At 46.1% G+C, this 26,328-nt stretch overlaps 1 protein-coding gene across 4 annotated transcripts in view; it reads left to right on the top strand.

Moving 5' to 3' along the window:
- sbno2b (strawberry notch homolog 2b) overlaps positions 1-26,328 on the top strand; it is a 51,689-nt gene that overhangs the window by 13,432 nt on the left and 11,929 nt on the right. The window contains exons 3-16 of one of the 4 annotated variants that reach the window (XM_076153404.1): positions 15-103; positions 4,350-4,470; positions 21,060-21,239; positions 22,609-22,695; positions 23,519-23,627; positions 23,766-23,926; positions 24,016-24,149; positions 24,232-24,322; positions 24,422-24,565; positions 24,770-24,887; positions 25,029-25,134; positions 25,294-25,447; positions 25,562-25,738; positions 26,181-26,278. In XM_076153404.1, the coding sequence (XP_076009519.1) occupies positions 15-103; positions 4,350-4,470; positions 21,060-21,239; positions 22,609-22,695; positions 23,519-23,627; positions 23,766-23,926; positions 24,016-24,149; positions 24,232-24,322; positions 24,422-24,565; positions 24,770-24,887; positions 25,029-25,134; positions 25,294-25,447; positions 25,562-25,738; positions 26,181-26,278 (1,769 nt within the window). Of the gene's footprint in view, positions 1-14; positions 104-3,808; positions 3,898-4,349; positions 4,471-10,786; positions 11,179-21,059; positions 21,240-22,608; positions 22,696-23,518; positions 23,628-23,765; positions 23,927-24,015; positions 24,150-24,231; positions 24,323-24,421; positions 24,566-24,769; positions 24,888-25,028; positions 25,135-25,293; positions 25,448-25,561; positions 25,739-26,180; positions 26,279-26,328 lie in introns of those variants that run through there. The other 3 variants (XM_076153406.1, XM_076153405.1, XM_076153407.1) reach the window with 3 other exon arrangements.

The following is a 26,328-nucleotide window of genomic DNA, read 5'->3' as shown; positions in this document are numbered from 1 at the left end:
CTTGTGTGTTTTAGAGTTCAATCTTTGCCTCCTCTGGTACCTGGGGATCCTTCCCTCAGCAGACGGGATACAACATACACTGCCCTATGCAATCTGGAAACCAGTAAGTTTCTGCACACTCACACACTTAACATCAGGAACATCACAACTATGTTTAAGGGTTTGTGTTATATTGTGATGCGTAGCACAGCCACAGTTTCAGTAGGTGTGTAGTGGCTGCACAGTGGCTTCTACGCCAGACATGATGACTGCTGGACTGGCAGAGAATGTTCCCGAACAAATTATATGGTTGGTGTTCAAGCGGGCAAGATGGCATCCAGTTTGAAGACAAGTGAAGCTGCCAGGGCTAGAAAATCATAGCATCGGTCCCGGCGTGTACACGGACAGAATGTAACCCAACAGGCCGACTGCCTCCACACATTAGTGGCCTCAGAATGTGTGGGTGGCGGTTAGACTCCATTATCAGAGCTCCTTCATTTCCTGTAGCAGGTGGCCTGGCATCAGCCTTTCCAAGAGAATTAATCTCAACATCTGGTTCCCCTGTTCAGCGCCCCACGCTGCTGAACGTTAGGTACACCATGTGTGGCGCCTTGGCTCCCACGAGAGCCGCGTGTGTGTGCAGGTGTTTGTGCCATTCAGCGGTTTTGTTGATTTGCGGTGACATGACACGGCCGCTCTTCTCGTCTCAAAGGAAAGGAGCGAGATAATCACAGAGTGCAAGGGTGTGAGCACAAGATAGCACGAAACGAGTGCTAAACAAGCTTTTGCGATTTTGTAACATGTTTGTCTGTAATTGTGTAATGCTGCAGTGTGACCGGGAGCCAGCAGAGTGTCTGAACGTGTCGAGCAGTTACTAAATCCTGAGCACGTTGTACATGAGTTTACAGAGTGTGTTTGCTCTGGGCTGAGCTCTAACTGATGATATTGTGACACCCTCCTCTATTATCATAAACTAGTTTTATGTAAAATGTAGTCAAATAAAAGCTAAATTGCACTAAACTACACAAACATAAATTTGACTAGAACGTCTGAGTTTCAGCAAAACTTGTACTCAAGTTTTCTTAAAATAACATTAAAATGATTATAGTGGATATCAATCACAGCTCTGTGTGTTCATGTACCTGTTTTTCTCTCGGTTTGTTCTTGCTTGTCTGTTCTTTGAAATTGGAGGCAAACGATAACGTCAGTGAGAGATCTGTGGATTTCAAGTTCAGTCAAAGTGGAGTTTTATGACATCAAGCTTAACCTTTATCTCACATCCGCTCATTTTACGACTATGTTTGATCAAGAATCAAGACTAGAGATTCTTATTTTGGTAAAACGACACTGAACACCACACATCTATCAAGAACACGGTCTTGTGATACTGGCAAACATCTTCTTCATATGACAATCAGGACCATTATGTCAATTTATAACTTTATATCCACAAGTTTGAGTTGTTAGAGCTCCATTTGTTGGAAACTCTGTAGCGTTTGTTCTCAGTTCAGTTGTAGTTGTGACACTCAGTCTTTGTGTGCCTTTCATATTGGATTCTGTTTTCAGGCGTCTCTCCTCAGCAGAGCTTCACTTCTGGCTGCGCTTGCTGCTGCTGCCCAGTGCGATTGTGTTGCACAGAAAGTTAGGATATAATTGATTGAACTGGAAAGCTTTCGGTTGCCTGCTAACACGGCCATTCTGAACGAGCAGAGGAGTAAGTGGATCACATGACAGCAGCGAGGAGGAAATGTGAATGGGCCGGTGTTGTGTTTGCACACACAGACGCAGCGCCTGCCTCGCTCGCTCACCTACAAATAGCAGAAACTCCTCTTGTGAAACGGAACAGGAACAGATCTATTGCGCCGCATCATAACAGCGATCTGCAGGACACAGACACCAAACACTATCGCCTGTTCAATCCACCATAATCAATATAACATTCCTTCACTAAACTACTTTTCTAAAGCAGTTCTGTAGAGGCAGAATCAGAAATCTTTTAATTTAATTCACTGCTAACTTTGACGGCGGATGTATTGTTTTGCTTTGTCTTGTGATTTGAACCATTTTAAAGAAACATACGCGTGTTTTCACAGGAACATTTACAACATTTACAATGCCGGGAGACTGGAGGGTTTGCCAATTTTATGACTCAAGATAATTTGATTGTGTGCCACTGATAGGAAGTGAGGAAAAATCTCGTGATTATTTTTCGCCCAATAAAAGGGAGTGAGACATTATTGTAGCGCTGTGAGTCACTGTTTGATCTCCTGTTTCCATCGAAGTGGCGTGATACAGTGTCAGATTTCATACTAGTATATGTAGATTGTAAATTACAATGGGCTGCTTCCTTTAAAATCTTCTGTCGAAATCCGCTGGAAGAGATGAGTTTTGGTGTGGATTTTGTTTGCTTCTTACCCACACACTCTAACTTAATACAACTAACAAGTAAGCATGGTTACATCTAAATTCCAACATGCCTACACATAAATGACCAAAATGCTTCTATATACATGAACCTCCCTCACAGCTTAATCAAATACAATACAATTAATAATAGAATACATAAAAGCAACATCACATATTGGAATTTCCCCTCAAGGGGCAAGAGAACAGCTTGTTTTGAATCTTGGTCTTTCCCCTGAGGGTTTATGCTTAAACTCCCTTTATATAGATCTGTCAACAAATAAGGCATCAGGAAGTAAGTCATGAAACATACACTGATAAACATCACTTAAGCATTGCTAATAATAACACCGTACACACACTCGGGGAAGCACATAAAAGTGACTGATACGCTTTTGCGGCACAATAATAATGTTGATATGACGACGCAGGCGCAAGTGTGAGTAGTAGAAGGAGGCTACACACGACACACACTCTAAGCCAATCAGCTCCACTGGCTTAAAGCCCTTAAGCAGCTTTGTGTTTTTGGAAAGCAGCTGATGCCAAGATTTCTGCTGTCGTAACATCACTGTCATATCAGTGTTTGCTAAAGGGACACAGGGGGGGATTTCCAGTGTGGAGGATCCTCACAACTCGCCGTGCTCTGATTTTTCATAGAGTTGAACAGAGTGCGCGACAATATCACTTATCACATGACCTTTGTGCTATTAACGTTTATGGTTATAATAATTTCGCTGCGTTTACCGAGAATTGCGGGAGGATGACACACAAGGCAATTGCCGGTTTGATTCCAAAGAAGCTGGCTGGAGTGGAGTTAATGTTACTCTGGCTCCCACCTACATACCTCAGAAAAGCAGGCGGAATTGAACGATGTGAAACTTTACATTGCCTGTAGGTATGAGCGTTTGGCTCATAGGCTCATAACCTGAACAGCATGTTGGGAGAGGCTTTGCAGTGATATTGAAAAAGGACTTACTTGCAAGAGAAAAAAAGAACTACTGTAGAATCAAATCGAATTGTGGCTTCTTCTTTCGTCAGCTTCTTAGACATCTTAGGTGGAATTCTTACTGTTGTCAAATCTGTCAACACAAAATGTCAGGAAGCGTGTTTGGGCTTCGGCACACTGGCTTAGGTCGGCCCTTTGATTCCATTGATGCCTTTTGATCTGGAATCAATCTCCCCAGTCTCTAACCTGTGGCTGAGGACACCGAGCCAAATCCTTTGAATAGCTTTGGCCGAGCTCAATCCCGCTGAGCCTGAGCTGCAGCACGTGATTGGACGGGAGAAACGTGGGACTGTTCTGTTCTGATGTCGGGCACGCCGGTTAAGTTTTGCTTTCATTTTTCATGCGAGATCACCTTTGCAACCGTAGGCTCTGTTGCATTATGATAGTTGTTACTCAGAAGGAAACTGAAAATAAAGGCTGTGGATACCAGATACATGGACTTGAGTATTGACAGCCGGTGAAAGCAGAATGGTTAGTATCGAAGGAGAACAGGTAGAGCTTAAAAAAGGGTAAGAGTTTCCTATTTCACTATTGGTTTTAAATGTTTTCTGTGCCCTAGGCATCTGGTTCTTTTATCCTTCTTGTGTCTTTGATGGCAGAAGTTGCTGCTTGGTTTCTTGGCTTTGAGCTCTAAATCCCTGGACAGAGCGATACAGTGATCAATCTTTCACATTGACTTTGAATGTTAACAAAGTTTGTAGACAACCCCTGAAAGGTTCCGTCTTTGTATAGAAGGTTTTAGTTGTGACAGCTCCAAGGGTACGAAGGTAATTTCTGAACTAAATTAGGAGAGACTTCATTCCGAACGTCTAACAAAGAGGGGCCCAGAGTCCCTGAGAAGGTTCCTTGTTGCTGACATTGTTCCCTGCAGTTCTGAAAGGCTGAACCATATCAAAGTATGAAAAAAAGCCCTAATCCGTGACAGTTATTAAATAAACATCCCGTCTTCACTCTCCTCCAGGCAATACCACTTGAACAGCACCACTACCACCAGTCCAGATGTGCACATGGACATGTATTCGGGATTCTCTGATGTGGACTTTTCCAGCCTCAATCTCCCTCGGAATGGAGACTTCTCCCAGGTTTGTTCTGACACGGATATGAGTTATTGTGCTTTGGCTTTTTCTTACATACACACACATCCCCCATCCCCTCTCGCTCTCTCTCTCTCTCTCGCCCGCTCCCTCCCTCACCTATCAGAAGGGAGGACCATGCCTCCCACCCGCTCCTTTCATCTCGTCTTCCCGTGTGTAATCAGCTCTGCTTAATGTGCCATAGCGCTGCCTGATTAAAGCTTAGTTTTGTCTAGACGGTGCTACAGTACCTGCCTCGGTCCAGCCTAGGTGTGTCATTAATGCCAAACTGCTGTAATTTCACATGCCTTAGTCTTAGTGCCTTGTTTTGTTAGTGCACAGTGTGTACCATTACTCTACAAACGCTTCGAGACGAGTGCGCTCATTTGGCGAGGGGACTTGCTTATGTGTGCAGTTCAAAGTAAAGTGGAAAGTGCAGTTTATTCATCACTTTATAGCTGGATTACAGTTGCCTTCAGAGACGCGTCCCTAATTATCAGCATTGCGTTTAGCTTGTAGTACGGAGAGGACTCAGTTCTAATGATACGGATCAGTGAATTTTTGATTATGAAGCCCTTTTGTGTTGAGCTGATGAACGCCTCTCCGTCACCGTATTAAAACCCAAGCATGCAAAGATGAGTTCTAAGGAAAGGCAGTCATGGGTTACGAGGTGGACGGTCATGATTTGACTGTGTGGGCAGGGCTAGTTAGTAAGATTAAATGTATACCGCAAGGCTTAGGCTGGAGGTTTGAGGTTTAGCTAAATTGCAATAAGCCTCTGCAGATCTTTGCCTCACCCCTTCAGCCATGCAAAACTGATGCACTGAGTAAAGACACCATGTAAATTCACACCAACCACTGACCTCTGTCCAGATATAATAATCTCAACTAATACAACTTGAGCGCCTTCACAATAAAGGCCCTCATCAGTTCTCCTTCCTCGATGGCTAACACAACATTCATCATTTTTCATGATAAAACTTGTATCATAGTGATGAATGTAGTGTCATGTAATTTTATGAATGAAGTCAGTGAGAAGATATGATTAGCATTAGTTTAATGGGAACTACAGGTACAACCACAAAACCACCTGCAAGATTCACTTCAATTTGAAACTAAACTTAGCGGAAATTTAGAGAACAAAATCACAAAGACAAGAATGACTCATCGTTTTTCTTGTATAACAAAAAGTGATTTGATCACACGTGTCATAGCTGAGGTGATTCATGTGGGATTCCCCTCATTTCCCCATCTGCGTGTTCCTAAACATGCTTTGTGCGGGCATGTATGTCTACTTGTCCGTGTAGAAAAGTGCATAAGTTTGTAGTTTGGTGCGATTTCACCTTCATCATTGTCGCGTTTACAAGCAAGCAAGTTTGCTTTCCTGGCAGCGGAGACGTGGAATGTCTGTGCTTGTGTTGTGCTTTCTCAGCTGTTCTCTTGCGGACGCTGCCTGCCACACGAGGCATGCAGAGAAAATGTAAGTCACAGGGTCATGGTGACTAATCCTCTGCCACAGACTCGGCCCCCTTTTTCCATCCTCCAGCTTTCACCCCACCGCCACGGCATACCAACCCTGCCCACGTCTTCACTTATCTATTCACAATCCGAAAGCAGACTCCCTTGTTTTCTTTTCATTGTGGACACATGACAGTACACGAGACACGTAGGCATGGGTGCCTGGCCGGAATCGCTGATGTGCTAGCTGTCAGGTGACTGCCGTGTTTACTTCAGCCATGTTCCTGTTTCGGTTACTGCTGCGTGATTAGTGAAATGCGGCATGGTTTGCATGCCGCCGCATACTGCATCGGTTTGTTTATCAGGCCAGCACAGCTCCTGTTGAATATCCTCAGGTTGATAGAAACCCTGTAATAGCATGTGGGCAGGATGTTTACCTTCACGCTGCTGCTGACTTGAGAGGGAACGGCCGAAAGTTTGTTTGATTTAGAATCAATAGACTCTGCTTTGAGACCCCGAAACTCACCTTAGATTATCAAACAATGACAGTATGATAACAAATAATAACACATTTATATTGTACGGAAACGTAGCTCAAAATCTTTTAACACTTATTTCATATGCTTTAAAAAATGTATCGCATAAGCCGGTGACTTTTACGCATCAAAATGTCATGAAACTAGAAGAAAACTAGAAGAGTCTTATCATTATGAACTGAACCCCTTTGGGTGATAAGAAATAACGTTTTAGACCGCACATAGGTCCCTTTTCCCCCAAAACTGCTGCATCATGTTTACTGTGATGGTCGTAGTGTTTAAGTAATGGCTTCTTCTGTGGTTATGAAAATGAGCCCTGATGTCTCTTTTAAGGAGTAACCAGGACAAACGCCTACCAGTCCCTGCTGACACTTGACTTTGTCCTTTGAAAGGAGCCGAAAGGACGAAGTTGTTCATGAAGTTGTCGGTTAGAATTTTGAACAGTGTGTGTCGAGACATACATAATCACTTGCACACCTGCACACACACGTGCTCACTTGCACACAGCTAGATTTGTTGATTTGTCGGACTGCCGTATCAGCAACTTCATGCAGAAAATTCAGAGTGAAAACACGACTTACTGGAAGAGAAAAAAACTGAGCTCATTCACTAACCACAGTGGCTAACCTCAAAGAGTGAACAGCACTTACACACACACACACGCCCTCACAAACACCCTCACAAACATGCATGCATTACACACATTACCTGGATTATGTTCTCTGTGTCTTACATTTAAGTTTAGGTTTGCACTTTATTGGAGTAAACAGACTTTGCTTCTAAACTGTGCTGACTGTCGGGAGCTATTGCAAACATCCTACAGCTCTCACACACCAGTTAGTGCCTTGCACAGTGGCAAACCCAGAGTAGAGCCTACGACTATAACTGGATCGTTTGTCTGTTCGATCATTTCTACTATTGACTCCAATCTTGACAGAAAATGAGTTCAGGTACATTTGCATAGGATGGCAGTGATAGAAGATCACCATGAGATTTGCGTTACTAAAACATTTTTTTTGTGGGATCACCCTAGCAACCCCCCATAATGACATCACAAAGGAAGTAAAAAACCGTTCCAATTTCAAGAGACACCAAAAATGACAATGCCTTTCCAACAGTGATGTCAGATACACAGACAGAGTTGCAGCAATGAGGTCATCAAAACTTACTAAAGTTGCAGCAACGATGTCACATTACTACATTATACATTGAGGTATAATATGAACCTGGTGAGTTATTGTTCAATCCAGTTTGTCTTCGGCTCTTGAATGCACCATGCCAAAGAAGTGACCACCGTCACTGTCAGCAAGGAGCCACGATGCAGAGTACAAGAGTTTGGTTCAACCAAAAGAACTTCCAGAAAATTCTGGTAAGATTAAAGAATTTAAATTAAATAAATTTGCTAACATTTTCTCAATTCAAACATGGCCTCAAATGGCTGTGGGACTTTGTTTTTAAACTATCTGACTTTTCATTGTAATAAATATGCTAAATGTAGCAACATCGTAGCCCTTTGTCACGGTTACTCAGAAATCCATTTCTCGGAATAGGCACCATTCCACTACTTTATTTGGGGAGCGGTTTGTCTTCTGTTTGTCTGGAGTCTCAACGTGCAGCGTTCTTTCAACCACCTCCATAAAAATGTGTTCAGGGGTCATTTGCCTAGAGTGCTTTACAGTTCCTTTACACAAATACTTGATTATTGAAAGGGCGCTTTGCCTAAGTTCCAATGATCCTAGTGATGCATGCTTGGATCTCTGAGCCTCTGCAGTGTTACAGACCCTGTGGCCTGCTCGCCATTACACAAACAAACTCTGTCCAAACCCGCAGGACTTTAAATGCTTCTTAATAATTCGAGTGAATCCCATGTTTTCTAAAGAACCAATTACTGTTTTACAGCAAATTCTTATAAAAAGTTAATAATTTTATCTGGAATGGGGCCCCATGGTGATCAGTGGGACCATGGTAGATTAGTCATAGGTCGTAGGATAGTTTAGAAACACATTAAGACAGTGTTGGAAATAAAAACCCTCTGAATTACTTACAAGCGCAACTTCTCAGTCTTGATTTTTCTTTCAAATGAAGGCATGATTCTATACTGGAATTCATTCTAAGATTGTCTGTGTTTCTGCAGTAATCAGCAACCAACAAATGTGGCAACCAGGTTATGATATTGTGACATAAACAATGCAAACAACATGCATGCCTCTCTTATAAAAAGTGTATAATATATATATTTTGTCATAGATTAATTAGTTTGGGAACATAATTGTAAAAACATTTATTTTATTTATTTAGTTATTTTTGCTGTGTATGTGCTATGTTAAGAAAATAATACCTGATAAATTCATATTAAAATATACATTTAAATGCCTGTCATGCCATTTTCTTATGACCAGGTTGAGGCAGGGGGGCACACAGTCTGCTTTGGGCCCCCAAAATGCCAGGGCCGGGCCTGAGTGCTTGCAATAATACCTTTAGATCTGCTCAGACAGCTTTGACATCAATCTTACTTTGGAGGAAGTGGATTTATTAAAAGGGGAATTTTCAGAAGAGTAAAGTTTGGACGGTTAATAAGATTTTCCTGTTTTTCTTGATTTTTTTTTTAGGTCAGCCAATTTTTTGATCAGCGATTTACCATAAACTTGTTTATTTTCTCGGTTACTTCCTTGTCAGATGTTGATACAGATTGTCACTTGGATGACCTCATTTCTATGAGGAAGTAAAGTGTTGATTTGAGGTGTTGTTCAAATTTGCATTGCTTTCTGTTGGAGCAGATGCACTTTGTTGTTACTTCCTTTAGTTTTTGGTCGGCTCAGTCTTAAACGTTCACTCACACGCCTGCAGCTACATAACGCATCTTATGTCACCGGTGCTGCATGTGTGCATAGGAACAATGAGTGCGTGAAAGGGACTTGTCCATGATGTGTGTGAATGTGTGTGTGTGTGTGTGTGTGTGTGTGTGTGTGTGTGTGTGTGTGTGTGTGCATGTGTGTTGAATGAACTCACACATGGATCCTTCCCTCTTTACGTTGTGATGCAATAACAAGGTGTGTTTGTGTGTATATGTGTTCAATGATTCATCTCTTTCCTGATGGCCTTGTACGTCCCACATAACACACACACACACACGCACAGACACTCTTACACACACGCGGACACACACTAACAGAGGATTCCCACTCCTACTAAGATGACACCATGGACAGGCGCCACTCCGTCTCTGAGAGTCTGTCTCCCCCCTCAGTCCAGCAGAGATGGACATTACAGCAGCCTACCTCACCATCCTGGGCTTGATATCATGTATTCCTGGCAGCCGGGTGCAAATGGACCCCCTCTTCCTGAAGCACAAAATGAGATAAACCATTTTTAAACAGCACAATTTCCTCATTTGTGAGTGGCTCCTAAACGGTTAACAACTGCTCCCCTGTTAGAAAAGCTGATGTTACGACATAGCCGTCTTAAGAGTTGTTGAAATAAGCTATTTGCCATCAGATTCCCAGAATGATTTTTTTTAAAACTATCTCACCCATAGTTCCAGTAAGCAGGAATGATCATTTATAATGAGGCATTTGTGTGTGATTGTGTGCAGACAGACGTCCCCTCTGAAGGCTGAGACATGCTGAATAAGTGTATTTGAAGCCTGCACTTGATGTGACCTCTGAAAGCATTTCTAACCTCTCTGCATCTGTTAGGGGACCGAAGGGAAACTGTAAATTCTATTGTCCAAGTTCCCATGCAAGATTAATTCCAACATGACCGATTGAACTTAACAGGGGAGGGTTTCTGACACGCTAAGTAACAAGTCAAATCTGCGGGGATCTGCCTCTGCATTCTCATAATTGACTCCTCTGGCATTAGCTAATTAACCGTCTTATTACCCGTCCCTGCCATTAGCTTTTACACCTCTCGGCTCACCGGCGCGGAGCAGCCGATCAATTCCACGAATCGGCATTCAGCTCGAGAACAGCGAGCTTGCGAAAGTGAGCCGGGCGCAGACAAATAGAAAGACAAAGGGCAGGAGAATTAAATAAGACAGGAGTCAGTCTCTAAATATAATAATCATTAAATAGTGGCCCAGGCCCATTAAACGTAGCGGTAAGCAGCAGGGTGTGAGGAGCAGCCGGGTCCAGAGCGCAATACTGTTTACACTACAAATGCGGTTGAGTTACACCATGTACAGTAAAATGGGCCTGACTGCCAGTAACTCTAGTCACTTACCAACAAAAGCATCATTTCCTGAAAGCTCCTCCCCTCCTCCCTCCCTCTTCTCCCCACCGCTCCCCTCCCCTCCGCTGCTCTCTCGCTCTCGCGCTCCAGCAACCTTATTGAGAACTGAGGAAGTAGTCCACAATCACTATGAGTAAAGCCCTCTATGCAAATACCTGACTGCCCTGGCACAGTGGGGAGTGCGTTTTTAGAGTTGCCCATTTGTGTGTGTGTGTGAGAGACAGATAGAGGGAGAGAGATAGAAGGGAAAGATAGAATGTATGTGTAAGCTCAATGGCCAAGAGCATACCTGGGGGTAGAGGCAGATGTGCGTGTTGAGCCAGAGCGGAGCGGTGAGAGGACACATGGAAGGAGCCGTCTCATTCAGGGAATCAAGGTGAAATAGGAGCGTATGTCTGTGTGTGTTTCCCCCCACACTGCAGCATTTGGACCCATGTCTCTCATGCAATTCTGGACTAAATGGTATTCACAACTGGGACGACCTCTTCCCAAGGTACGGGTACAGTTTGTGTCTTTTTCTTCTTAGATAGTGAACTGAAGCTGCACGTTGTTTGACTGAAGTGCTCCCTGTTGCTGTAATTGTTGTTTGTTAAGTATGTCAGCTGTGTTGTTGGTGCTTGAAACGTGTTCGACAAGGAAGCTGCGTCTGTGTGTGTGTGTGTGTGTGTGTGTGTGTTTATCAACCTTATCTGTTGTCCCCTGATAAGGAGAACTACACACTAAGAGTTGTATTGTTTTGTAGGTATGGCTGTTTTCAACTTTTGCTTCCTTGAATGAATTTCAAAAACACTTCCGTCTGATAAAGGCCTGCGTTGTCTTTGTGGCGTCATCGTCTAAACCGGACTTCTTCATTAAACCTAAATTAAACATCTCTAAATGACAAGTCCAAGCTGTGCAAATTTTTGTTCTATTTTTAAGCAAGTCGCACACATCAGTGTCTGTATTGCGTTGTTTGAAGGACACAAACAAAAGCTTTATGGCTCTGGCGTCCACAGTGCAGTCGTAATTTTTAGTTGAGATTGACAATTAAAATAGTTCTGTCTCTTAAGTTTTGTGTTCCTGCAGGATTAATCATTGTTTTTGGAAAGCCAGCCACAAATGTGTTTTCGGCAATAACCCAAGCTTACGACTCGGGGCTCAGGGTTGAATGCTGTCTTCAGCCAGCTGGTCAGTCGGACCTTCAGCTGTCCTCTGACTCAATCTCATATTTTAGTAGAATGTCAGTTAAGCACATACACGTAAAAAACTCAAAAAAGTGTGTGAAACCCATTTCCTCAGCATGATTCCTGATTAAGTTGCCACACAGTTGTCAAGTCTTTGTCATGCGGGTCTGAAGGGAAAACTCAACTCCCACTGCTGCCCCACACATCCATCACATTTCTGTGGGAAAGTGCTGGAGCTTTTGAAACTGTTGTAGCTTTTGGCTTATCAAGGAAGGGAACACACTCGAGATGTTTCAAAGTACCAGGGGCCTTCGACGTGTTGGAACTTAGTTATTTTGGTTGGCTGCCATGCGCCTGCAGGGTTTTGCAGACCACAACAAGAATCTTACCTTGGCCGGCATGCTAATAGAATGGCATGGATTGTTTTGGTCAGATTGGCTCCTGGATCAAAGCTGTTTTAAAATGCATAAACTCAGAGTTAAACTGAGTTGAAAATCTGACTACCCGTGTCCTCGTTTGGCAGATCGGCTGAAGAGTCTCTGATGAGGTCAAAGGAGCAACAAAGAGAGCTGTGCTGTTCAAGTCGCAGCTGAACCGACATGTCAGACAGCTCGGCAGAACAGACACACACACACACACATTCTCTCAGACTCTCGGCTCAGTATTGAAAGTTGCCTTTTGGGCCTTTTGGTGTCTTCAGGTAGTGAAGGATCCTTTAAGTTCTTGTGGGGTATTCTTTGCATTTTTCCAATTTACGGGTTTATTATTTTGAAAAGTCAATAGTTCCACTTCAAACTTCCAGCCCTGTATCTCAGAACCTTGTCTACAGGCAGATAGAACATTCTACTGCTCATGCCAACGCTGTGCCCACTGGCGCTGGCCCTGACTTTCAGACTCCAATTCCCAGCCAGGAAATATGACAAATGATTGTCTGCCTCACTCTTTGCTTCCTTCCAGTAAGTGCTAGAACCTGATACCTTAGCACGGCCCAAAAGCACTCTTCTCTGTTTTTCAGCGCAGTTGTTGTTGTTCTTCTTGCAAAGCAACCGGGACCTTTTTCTTTTTGCTTTGTCGCCCCGATGCACCGTTCCACAATGGAATCTGACGCCGTTCTAATCAGATGACTTCATCGCCCCTATCTGGCCGAGGCTCATTTCCCACTCGTGGCGTGATCAAAGACGACCGGCTCATCTCGGTGTTGCAGCAGAAACGTTTGACTTTGCAAAATATGAGGGCGTTTGTTTGGCTGCTCGTCAGACCGCAATGAACAAAAAGCAAAAGGGAACAAAAACTGAATTATTTGATGAGAGAATATCCTTACACAGCACAAATTGAAGTTTATTATATTTATGATGGAGAGCTTTTGGCGCCGTTTTTTATTTCTGTTAGACAAAGCGGTTAGCTTGCCGGTGCGTCGGGGTCCATTTGAGCTAATCTCCCTACAATTAATATAACTACATTCAGTCATACCACCTTAATTATAGATATATATGTCTTATGTTTTAAAGTCTACTGTCCCTTTAAGGGTCAGGGGGGTGGGAAGCCTCTTGGTGGGCTGCGTGTCGCCAGTTTCCTGGTATTACATCAAACTTGCAGCAAGCCTTGGGTTTGCAGCTTACGGGAAGAGGATGAGCAATGGTGGAGAGGTTGAATGAGCGCATGATGGGGAGACTGATGAGCGGCGGGAGGAATGAGTAGACGACGGGTGGGGGGGCGGGATACTCCTGCAAGAACCGCTAACGTTAAAGTGAAGTGTGGTGAATGCTGCCGATGGTTCTCTTTTGACTTCTTTGCAGGGCGTCACACATTTCTCTTTATGTCGCTGTAGCGCAGTGACAATAGCATTTGTGTTCTTTAATCCCCACTGATTTGGGCGTTAACGCACAGCCACACACAACCCAAAAAGCATGAGACACCTTCAATATCGGTTGTTAATGTGTGCAGGGGGTTAACCGAGCTGCAGGCCGCTTAGTGCCAGGATGAGAAGTACGCACATCACACGCCCGCCGCCAAATAAATAAGAACAACAAACATTTCCCCTCAACTTAACATTTGACACTCAGCTAAGACGCAAGACATCGACTTACTGGCAACTGAGCCCACCCCCCCCCCCCCCCCACCCCCCCCACCTCCCCCCCCCCCCCCCCCCCCCCATCCTGAGTCACCGCACGATCCTGCCTCCCTGACCACAGGTGTGAGTGTGTGGGTGTGGGTGTGTGTCACGCGCATGACAAAGAAAGGAAAGGTTATTTAAGGTAATGAGCCAAGAAGCCGTGTGATGGAACTTTCCATGCATCGTTTGATTCTGCAAATAAGTTTGATCTTTCTTTTTTTTTTCTTAGATAAGCCTTTAACTATTTTTTTTGTCTCACAGAGTACTTTTATTTTCATTTCAAGAACTCCAGTCCCTGCTCTATGGCGTAATCATGCCGCTTCACACAACAGTGACTCCACTTCTCGCTGAAGTACAACACTGTCTAAGCTGTTCTCAACATTATGATCCATTTCCACTGTAAAATGATCAGCAGCTTGGCACTTTCTCCGAACTTTCCGCCATTTCTCCACCACTGGCTCACCAGATCATCCTCGCACGTCCTCGCACGTCATTGTTATAAACACGGGGATGAATCTCCCAATGCAAACAATGTGTGGCAAGCGAGCGGTGTTGTAATCTCTGCATTAGTGAGACGTCATCTTGCGTCACTGAGGACATCGGCCTCACACATGCAGGCAGTTAGTCACACAGAAGGGCAAACGTGCAGATTATGCACTTGTACCCACACACGCACAAGCAGGCACACACACACACACACCCACACACACACACACACACACACACACACACACACACACACACACAGATACAGATACTAGTGTAAGTGTTTTTGCATGTAGCGCCTCATACGATAACTTAATCCCCGCCCTTCACGGCTTTATCAGGCTTCGTTCCTTTGTCTCCCGTTCGAGCTGTTGCTTCACGCAGCAGGTTCAGCCGCTGTGAACGCCAGCTCATCTCCTCGGCATCCCTCTTGCGAGTGACTTCCTCTTGGCTCCGACGCAAATGTTTAACCCTATTTTGTGTGGCCGGTGCACAAGAGGGGGAAACTTTCCAGATGGATTAGTCTGCACACACGGCACTGTTCAATCCCTCCGATTCTGGTAACTCTCCACGCTAACAGGCAGAGCTGCTCCTTTTGATGGCGCTCTGTCATTGCGTAACATGCCAGGGCACTTGACGCGGCATCCTTTTCTTTTTCCAGCACATATGAAAACACTGGAAAATTCCAAGGATCTTGTTAGCAGCCCGTCACCCCTGGCTTGCTCTGCTCCGACTTGGCAGGACATGAAGAGAGGCGCCTGTCAGGTCGCTCGGCCCGGGCCCGGAGTGGTTCGGTCAGGGACGGGCCAGACTGGGCTTTTTTGCAGGCCAGACGAGGCTGACACGGTTGTTTCCTTGACATTTGTTTACTCCCGTTCTGGAAAATTCCCCTCGCAGCTGCAAATATGCGACTACAATGAGAGTGCACCATATCTCCTTCTCCGTCTTCATTCTCAGCTCATTTTCCCCAAACAGCAGGATTTCTGATTAAAATTGCCACACAGTTTGCGTCTGAGGGAAAACTAAACTAGCAGCGCCGCCCCGGCACATCTAACAGATTGCTGTGGGAAACGGAGGAAGAATCTGTTTTGCATCGGCGGAGCTTTTGAATCTCTTGTAGCTTTTGGCTTATCGATGATGTCGTTACACTGAAGCCTTTTCACAGCACTTTGGGTCTTCAAAGTGTTGGAACTCTACTTATTTTGGTCAGACGCCATGTGACTGCAGGGTTTTGCCGACCGCAACAAGTCTCTACCCCGGCCTGCATGCTAATAAAACGCCTGTTACTTTGTGTCAGATTGGCTCCTCGATCAAAGCTTTGTAAACACATAAGCTGGTTTACTGACTCGGCGCAGGAGGACACACAGATTTGGTTTGCGTTGTGTCGACAGAACACACAGTACAATTAACTACTTACACAAACGTACGCGGGAGTAAAACATCCGACTGCTCGCCTCTGCCGGTAAGTTTGGCACATCAGCTAAAAATAATGAGGTCAAAGGAGCAAGCAGAGGGAGCAGCGCAGTTCAAGCCGCAGCTGAGCAGACATGTCAGACACACACACACGCACACACACACTTACATATATGTGCATGTGGGCGCAGGCCATGTTGACTGTATTAACAAGGTCAACAGCTGACCCCACAGGCTGCGGTGGGGGGTTGTTTCAGCCAGGAACACACACACAAAGTCACATTGTGTTAACGTCTCCGTGTGCTTCTGCCTTCACTACGGTACCAACAACGCCACCGTATATGCCTTAACGCCCGGCCTTTAGATGTTTACTGCTTGTTCTCTCGCTCCCGTCCGTATGACCTGTACACTGGCAGGGCGGCGTTTCTGGAGCGGGTGAGGTGTTAAAGGTTGTCCCGTTAATCCACCGCAGCAGTAACAGCTTGTGGCCTCTCTCGGTGTTACGCCGTACAGTAGAGAGCAGCAGGATTACAGTTAGAATAATACCGTTGATTTACATGCAGATTAGCGTCAGGGAAAACAAGCGGCGGGGTGAAATGGAATCTCACCCCGTCGCAGATTTTCTGTGGGAAAGCAAAAGGTTGGGGTGAACACACACAAAGAGAGGCTGAGAGGGCAGAGAAAGGAGATGGCAGATGAAGGGGAAGAACAGGGGAGGGGTAGAGTTTAAAAGATGGAGGGAGAGAACAAGCTAAGAGATGATAGAAATATATCAGAGGTGTCGAGGTCATCCGAGGTGTGTGTGTGTGTGTGGGCGTGTTGGGTAAGCGAGAGGGGAGGAGGGCGGCTTTGTTTCCTGGCCCGGCCTTGGAAAAGCAGCCAAGCCGGCAACACGTAGGAGGGGAAAGCCCTGGGCCCCGGCCTGCCCGGCTGCCGTCCGGGCCCTCGGCCTCGGCCTTACACGCAGTCAGAGGGGTGAGTGAGTTTAACAGGATGGGACAGGAGGCGGGGGAGGATCGCTACCTGGAGCTGTCCTTGTTTTGGAAAGCAGGAAAAGAATTTTGTCTCTTAACTTCGGGGCGGCGGTGCGATTACAAAACCAATTCAGACTCAATGCAGCACATCGGGAAACACAGGTTGGACCAGCAGCACGCGGGGTTAAGCCGTTACAGTCACATGCTTCATAAACATTTCCACACAGTCTGATAAACCTCATTGTCTTTAATTATGGCGATGCGCCGCTGCGTTTGATGAAATCTGAGATTAGAAACAAGCTTTTCCTTGAATAGGACACAGACACACACACACAGATCGGTGGCCAGGTCACATGAAGAAGAAAATGAGCTCGCTGGACTTCTTGTTTGGCGGCGGCTGAGCTTATCTCACGGGCAGCGACGCCGCAGCAGTTTTTATGATATCGGCACCAGCTGTTCCTCCCTTTCTCTGCCTCCTCACCAGGCAGCAGACGAGCACACAGCAAGAGCAGATAAATACTTTTCTAGCTGTTTTGCCTTTGAAAATATTTGTTTTAGCCCTGGTGAACGTGGCAGCGTGTTAAGTAGAAATAGGAGCGTTTATTTGGTGCATCGTGGCCTTTACTTTATTTTGTAGAACAGCTTCTAATGACATATTGTGCTGTAAATATCTCTTTTGCTCTTTGAGCCATTTTCCCCTGCAGTGTGCCACCATTAATCAGGCAGGCAGGCAGACAGTTGTCATTATCCAGACACTCAAATACAATTTACCGCCTCTGTGGACCCATGGTGTGATGTGGCTGGCTGAGTGTGTGTGTGTGTGTCTGGGGTGTGTGTGTCAGTGTGAGGTTTCTTCCAGCAGATTTCAGAGACATCACCACCACAGTAGCGGCCTGGCAGACAGAGGCCTGCATCACACTCAAATTAAGGCAATAAAATGTCAAAAATCGATGTTTGTTTACGCACAGGAAATGACTTTGATGATGTGAATTCAAGGTAATTTTACCAAAGCACATAATTGCTCCATTTTGTCGTCTCATAATTGCAGTACGCAATCTCTGCACTCGTTTCCTCACCTGCCACACTTCCCCTCACACACGTTTACTGTGAGCGGCGAGGCGCCTGTGTGTTCCCCGAACAAAGGAACGCGATCGTTTCTCCCATGCAAACATCTTTTGTACGTCGCCGCATTTCTTTCACTGCTTTTATCGCAGTACAGACAAAAAATCGTTAATAGTAATGTAAACAGCTGTGTGTGTGTGTGTGTGTGTGTGTGTGTGTGTGTGTGTGTGTGTGTGTGTGTGTGTGTGTGTGTGTGTGTGTGTGCGCGTGCGTGCCTGCGTGCGCGCGTGCGTGCGTGCGTGCTGTTATGGAAGGATAAAATGGCTTCCGCAGAGATGCTCATTTGAATATGTATTAATGAGACACACAGAGAGAGAGAGAACGAGAGAGAGAGAGAGGGAGGATTAGAAGCTGTACGGCTGTGCGGCTACGGGCTGCAGGAGGAGACGGATTACCATCAGAGCAGTTGGAATTCAGGTCTTATCTCTGCTTGGCAGGGCCGCTCTTAGGAGCAGCAGATGAGCTCCCCTGGTTCGGGCCTGCCAGGTTACAAACACTGCTTCCTCTGTTCCGCGTCGCTTAACAACTGCATTAGTGTGGCGCCGAGCGCAGCCGCGGCTCGGTTAAGACCCGGCGACCGACCGGCCGGCTGGCCTGCCGCAGTTTTATATACTTCTTTGCGATTCCTCTGTATCAACAATGACACAGCAAAGCGACACGCCTTGTTACTTTGGTTTACACGATGCAGAAAACACAGATGTCACGCTGTCGCCAAATGCAGACAGAAGCTGAACAGGAAACCATGAAGGCCTGTTTGCAGAACATTTTGAACAACATCTTGCATTGCTCCATTGTGATATGGTTCATTAAAGTCTGAAGGGCTTAACCATTCGAATTTTACAAGGAACTATGCATAGCCCATAGCTTTGAACCAATAATGAGGTTTATGTCTGAAGCAGCCGTTCCTTCCCTGTCGTATTGGAGTGGAGCCTTGTGATTTACTCTCCCTGCAATAAAATATGTCCTTTATTTTCCCAGAGTAAATAACGTGTCTATGTGTTGATCAGTGCACGGCCACAATGGCCTGTGTGGAACAGTGCCTCCGGTGACACCGTGTCCCTTTTTCTTTGGTAGCCTTGTTGTTTACTCATTCCTCCTCAACCAGAACAGCCCAGAAATGTGCGACGGGGGGGGGGGGGGGGGGGGCGAGGGACGAGTGAGTAGAGAATGAGTGAGGAGGTGGGGAGGTGAGGGTAAACCATGAGACAAAACTTAGGTAAATACCGGAGAACGCGGGGCTTGTTTTTTTAGATAGTGGTAGACAGATTTCCTCACGATCCTGTCCGCTTCTTACCCGGGCCGTCACCCCGGAAAAGGGTGGTTGTTCCACTCCTCCCTATAGAAGCTCATGTCTGATCTTGCCCCTGAGGAACAGACACACTCGCTCTTGGAGAAAGCAGAAGGGGAAAGGTGGGAGAGAGCAGCCGCAGCCACCGGCAAACCCTGCTGATCTGAGTGCTGCGCTCTTTCCTATAGGCAGAGCTCCACTGGGGTCAATGAGTTGCTTTGTTCTGTAAAAAACAAAAAAGAAATGTCCCGTACACACAAATCTGTAAGTAAACACAGGGTCAGACTGGTGTCCTTCTCACATGATGCATTCATGTTTACACTGAGAACACTGCATTTTGTATTCTCATCACTGTGAAACATTTTCAGATGAACTGTGACTAATGGGTAACAGGCCGCTACGACAGAAGCCGCCGCTCAGCATTAATCGGCGGCGGCATATTTCTGAGATTGAGTCACAAATGTAATTTATGGGTTGTGTGTGATGTGTTTGTACAGTCTGTTTTCTGCCTGGGGTTTTCACAGCACACACTGCTGTGCTTACTGTTTGTAATCCTCCATCCAGTGAGGAAGAGCGTGCCTGCAGTCGGCCTGGCCCGCAAAGATTAACTTGCACACTGGCTGGTAACATCTGAACTGTAAACTATTTCTGGGTTCTTAGAATGCAGCGATCTGTATTATCCCACTGTTTTCAACAAGCCCTCCATTTGGAACTTTCCCAAAACCTATTTTTTAACACACGTCTTGCAGTTTTTAGTACATGGCAGCGCTGGACCAGCCCAAAATAAATGTTCTGTCTGGGCCTGTGGCAGCTCTGTGGGAGGGGCCGGCTGCGAAAGCTCCTCACTTAACCAGTTACCCTTGAATTGTACCAATTACAACACATTTTGCCAGTAGTATTCCTCATCTTTGTAGTCTTACATGTTCATCATATCCTAGAAGTCATTTTCAGACATGATTTCCATTAGTTGTGCTTAAAACGGTACTATAATGTACTATAATATTCTAAAGTACTATAATATTTGGCAGCAGCAGTCGGATTCTGAAGCCCCTGTTGGTCTCTGGATGGTTCAGTAGAAACACAGGGTTGTGGGAAGCTCCACTTGTGGCCCACGCAGCATAACTACCAGCACACTGACTCACACTCAGGGTTAATCACATGGACACACGCTCCCATTTCCAAAAATCATTTATCTGCCATGTTCACTCTGCGTTCTCCCTGTCCTGCCCCCTGCCCCCCCGATTCCCATATCCATGTTTATAAGTCCCTGGGGGCCCACGGGTGCCTGTGGGAGACTAGTTAAAGAACACGGCATGCTAATGGGTTGGAAAGGATATGAATAGGGGGGCGACTGGAAGGCAGCCATGGCTGAAGTGACACACACACAGATACAGCACAAGCGTTCTCATTATGCCCGGCGTCTCGCTTTCTCCTCGACGTGCTCACACTCACATGTCTGCGTGTGATTAGATTTTGTTTGGACTCGCGTTGCTCCCAAAAGAGTGCGCGTTGGCCGGGGTCCATGAGAATGTGCCACCTTTAGTGTCCAAGGTTCACCAACACCCACACACTCATGTCTCACCATTTCCCCCGGAAGGTTTAAGTGAGATCTGGTGTTTATATACAAGATATTCTTCGGACTCGTTCTTTCTTTCCTGTGCAGGCTGATGGTTAAGTTTGCTTTTGACTTTCAGGACACTTTAAAGTGCGAGAGAATGAATGAGTCATTGGTTCTGCCCTACTTTCTCTGCTGCTTCTGAGGAGAAACCTAACGCGTCCCCCCTCTCTCTCTCTCTCTCTCCCTGCCTCCTCCAGGACCTGTCCTGCATTGATGACCTCTCCAACAATTCTCTGTTCTCCTCTCCGGCCGACTCGCTGTCGGAGTATGCTGATGCCCAGTCCTTCATCAGCACAGATAACCTGGCCACGGTGCCCACCCTCTGGGACGTCAACACTAGTACCACCACCACCACACCAGCACAGAGCCAGCTAGAGGTCAGTAGCAGTGAACGCACACAAGCACACACACAAGCACACACACACACACACACACACACACAGACACACACACACACACGCACACACACACGTGCATCAGCAGGACGGACTCCCATACCGATTTTCAGCTCCTCTTACAGCTCTTACGGAGCAGAAACGTGTTTTAATCGGCACATGCGTGTGTGTGTTTAGGTGGGGGTGGGTATCAAACATCAGCACGCAGGGTCAGATATTCATCCATGTTGTGTAAACACTAACGCTGACCTGGCACACCGCCATGTCTTTCTTCTCAAAAGGGACATGACCCGGTGGAGCCAGTTGTTTGTATACACTTTCTATAGGATGTGATGTGATTCCTTTATTCTATGGCTGAGGAAATGCAGTCTCTCTCTCTCACTCTCTCTGTGCGTGTGTGTGTGTGAGTAGCGTTTACATGCCCCAATAAATTCACTTACAATCACATAATCTAGCTCTGTCGCAGGGTGGTTACACATTGTTTTCAAATAATATATTATTAATGGCAGGCAGTATAATCTAATCTTAACGTACGTGTAAGCATAAGCGAGCGACCTCCACTGCAGCGAGCAGCAAGCTGAGGTCGAAGGAGCTCACATTCTTTCCAGCAGTCACTCCCGGCAGAATGGGCAAAATGTGAATTTTATAAACTCGCCGAGCCCAAAATGTCCACTTATAATAAACTACAGCAGAGTGGACGGCCAGCTGAGGATGAAGATGAGCAGGAATGAAGCAGTGGAAAGAGCACTAAGCCTCATTTCTGGTCGAACCGGTTAAATGCTCGGATTGATATTTAATGGAAACCAGATATTTTAAAGTATGTATTGAATCGATGCACTAAATAGACTCTGCTGCAGGAATACACTGCACCTCACCCGTTTGTCCCCTGTTTTACCGCTGAGCCCTCGTCTTCGGGGGATTGAGGGGATGGGGGGGGGACATGTCCTCTTGATATGACTCAGAGCGAGTCATTTATTACTCCTGCCTTTTTGAAAGCCTTTTATCTGTCTCCTTTCTCATTCCCGTCCTTATTTCATCTATTATGTCCCACAGACACACACTGGCTTTATCTGCTTTTTTTGTTGTTGTCGCCCGGCTTTTCACCGCCACAAAACAAATTGCATTTTGTTGAGTGCTGCTCAATCAGACGTCCCGAGAAGTGCACACATGCTCACACACACACACACACACACACACACACACACACACACACACACACGCACACGCACACGCACACACACACAGTCATTACTCCTCATGTTGTGTTTTCTCTCTCTTTCTCTCTTGTCTTCTGCATTTGCCACTGTGTTTATTTGGGTCTGTATGTCTTCATGTTATGTTTTGTTGACAGCTGAATGGTGGCAGCAGGTTTCAGGGCTTGGCCAGTTTGGAGGATATAACTGCTATTATCAGCACGCCCCCTCTGGGAGGATTCCAGGTAGCCACGTCGACCTCTTCAGTCTTGAGACAAATCAAGGGACACGTGGCAGCTCTCTGTTCACTTCCTGACTCACGCACATCATGTTCAAATGTCTCACGCCGCCCACCAGATTGTCTTCTATTCAGTAATCGCAAATCACGAGACAGTTCAAATCTCAAGAGGGTCACATTTTGACAGTGCAGTATAATGTTATATTGTTCTTTATCACGGACCTGAACCTGTGTCAGGATTACCACAGATGATGAAAGTGTTACCTCCTGTTACATGTACTGTGCATGTCGCATAGAGGACCGCTAATGTCTTTTTGCACTGGATATATGACACAGAATGAACATTTTGTCTGCCAAAATGGGACCCTTTGTAATTCTCTGACATCTCGTACATATAGCTCTATTCATATTAAAGTGGTCAGAGGAGGAATTAGATTTATTTTCTCCAAGATCGTGGGAGGAAACAGACGGATATTGTTGATTCCTGCAGCAGCATAATCACAGACATTCACTTGTAAACGCTGCTATTACCTCCTGTTCCCTTGTAATACATTTACCATCCAAATAGGGCCTGAATCTGTCATTTGCATTGTTTTTGTCTGCACTTTAACACTCATTCTTTCTGCTTTTCTATTTGTCGCGCTGGTGAATATTTCTCTCTTAACCCAAGATCCTGTGTTTGTGCCGTACTAACTTCTTACCAACCCGCTAACCCGAACTCTTAACTTTCAGCTTCTCCTTCCTCTATAATTGCTTCTCGTTTGGGCTGAAAAACAACGTCAACGCAACACGCGAACTGTCTCGCTGACCGCTCTCTTGTCTGTTTGCAGGCACCGAGGATCCAGTCGCAGCCGCCGGAGGAGGAAGAAGATGCTGAGGAAGAGGAGACAGAGGAGTTGGGACACGTAGACACATATGCTGAGTACAAGCCTTCCAAATGTAGGCAGCCAGACTTAATGTCATCATCCAATTATCGATTCATCCATCTGCCCTTTGCAGTTTCTCCCCTATTGTTATTAACATGGCGGTCAAACTTTCCATTCCTTACATTTCTCTTCTGCTTTTTCCTTCCTCCAGCCACTATAGGAATTTCTCATCCGGACATAGTGGTGGAAACCAACACATTATCCAGTGTCCCTCCTCCTGACGTCACATACACACTGACCATCCCAGAGCCGACCATTAACAGTGGCATGCTGTCCGCTTTGCAACTAGAGGCCATCATCTACGCCTGCCAGGTACACATTCACACGTCACCGACAAAGCCTCGTCCTTCTAGAGCCGCAAGTTCTGAACTTCTTTCACTCACGCCTTCTCTATCCCCCAGCAACACGAGGTGATCCTCCAGAACAACCAGCGGGCCGGCTTCCTGATCGGAGACGGGGCCGGGGTGGGGAAAGGGCGCACGGTGGCCGGAATCATCGTGGAGAACTTTCTCAGAGGAAGGAAGAAGTCGCTATGGTAAGAGTGCTGCAGTGAGAGGACAAAGCGTGCGTGTCGGAACTGGTTTGTGCAGCACTAACGTTGCCGTCCTTGCCCTCAGGTTCAGCATATCCAATGATCTGAAATATGACGCAGAGAGAGATCTCAAAGACATAGATGCACCCAGTATTCCCGTGCACGCCTTAAACAAGGTGAGCCCTGAAGCTTCCCTTCCTTCCCTCCTTCTATCTCGGGCGCACGTTCGTCCAAACATTTCACTGGTTGGATGTTAAATGTGTTTTACGTTGCAGATTAAGTATGGGGACACAGCTACCTCAGAAGGAGTCCTGTTTGCGACTTACTCTGCGCTGATTGGAGAGAGCCAGGCAGGGGGGCAGCACCGGACCAGAATCAAACAGATCCTGGATTGGTGCAAGCCAGACTTTGATGGAGTCGTATCCTTTCACTTTAACAGCCTAACCTTTGGTAAATGTGTCACTCGAAGTAAAGAGTGTGGGTTCTTCGGTATTCGGCTCGCTCTCACACTGCTTTTCCTCTGTATTAATATCTAAGACGGCTTTTAAGGATTAAAGCAATTCCTCCGCTATCTCTTCCATTCCATATCTGCGTTGTTCGCCCTTGACCTCTGCCACTTTCAGATTATTTTTGATGAATGCCACAAAGCTAAGAATGCCACGTCCACGAAGATGGGTAAGGCAGTGCTTGACCTGCAGAACAAACTGCCCCGGGCCAGAGTGGTGTATGCCAGTGCCACAGGTAAGGTGACACGCAGAACCCTGCACCCACACACACACACACACACAGACAAACTGCCATGCAACAGTGGAGTTAAAGATATATGTATTTCTCAATTTTCCCTTTTTGATTGGTCCTTGTTTGTCACCCTTTTTGCTCCAGGTGCCTCTGAGCCAAAGAACATGATCTACATGAGCCGGCTGGGAATCTGGGGCGAGGGCACACCCTTCAGAACCTTTGATGACTTCCTGCACGCCATCGAGAAGAGGTCTGTAGGCTGACATGATGCAAGAAAGGAGCTTTTGAATGACGTTTATCTTTTAATCACTTCCTTCCGTGGTTCCGTTCAATCCTGTTGTGGTTTTGGCTCGATGCCCCGTCTGGATGTGGAATGATGTTGAATAGTGTACATGTTCCGTCTTTGCAGAGGTGTCGGGGCCATGGAGATAGTTGCCATGGACATGAAAGTTAGCGGGATGTACATTGCCAGGCAGCTGAGCTTCTCAGGGGTGTCGTTCCGCATCGAGGAGATCGGACTGGATAATGACTTCAAATTGGTCTACAACAAAGCTGCCAGACTGGTGAGGATTGTGTAGCGCTGCCTGTTTGAAGTTGCATACGTTTAGCCTCGCGGAGTGGGCGTTGTGCAATGCTTTGCTTGAAACTGACCTTTCACATATGGAAACTGTTTCCAGTGGGCGGAGGCGCTGCAGGTGTTCATGCGAGCAGCCGACGATCTGGGCCTGGTAAGCAGGAAGTCTCTGTGGGGGCAGTTTTGGTCGTCGCACCAGCGCTTCTTCAAATACCTCTGCATCGCTGCCAAGGTCCGCTGCCTGGTGGAGCTGGCCCGCAAAGAGCTGGAGGCCGGGAAGGTGAGCGCGCCGCACACTATGGCGAGAAGGGGGAGAGAGCACGCCGCAAAGCAGTGAAATAAAGATTTCATAAATCAGAGGAGTAGTTGCGAAACAGTGAAGAGCTTTCGATAGAATTTCTGTCTAAACGCGTAGGGCTCAGAAAGATAAAAATGGCCAGAGGAAAAGCCAAACAGGAAGTGAAATTTACCACTTGAGTCACGAAAGGACATTTGTATAAATCTAAATGTGTTTTAGAGCAACTTAGTCTAGATTTAATGCTTTTTTGGTAGAACTGGCAGAATCAGATTGTCTTTGCTGGCCTCCTTCTGATTGTTTTGGTTGAATCAATCATGCGAGCTAAACAAAGGAAGCAGCCCACAATGGAACAAACTGTATTTCACATAACAAAATGTGGTGTTCTGGTGTTTGACGGTCACTGTTTGTGTTTGTTACGCCACAGTGCATCGTCATCGGGCTGCAGTCCACCGGAGAGTCCCGCACCAGAGAAGTCTTGGATGAGAATGACGGACACCTCGACAGATTTGTTTCTGCCGCAGAGTGAGTGGGCAAAGACGTGTGTGTGTGTGTGTGTGTGTGCGTGTGTGTGT

This window comes from Genypterus blacodes, unplaced genomic scaffold, assembly GCF_046128005.1.
Source record: "Genypterus blacodes isolate CSIRO-AG114 ecotype Tasmania unplaced genomic scaffold, CSIRO-AGI_Gbla_v1 ptg000058l_1, whole genome shotgun sequence".
NCBI lineage: Eukaryota > Metazoa > Chordata > Actinopteri > Ophidiiformes > Ophidiidae > Genypterus > Genypterus blacodes.
Note: the sequence above shows the minus strand (reverse complement) of the source record. Positions and strands in the feature narration are given on the sequence as shown.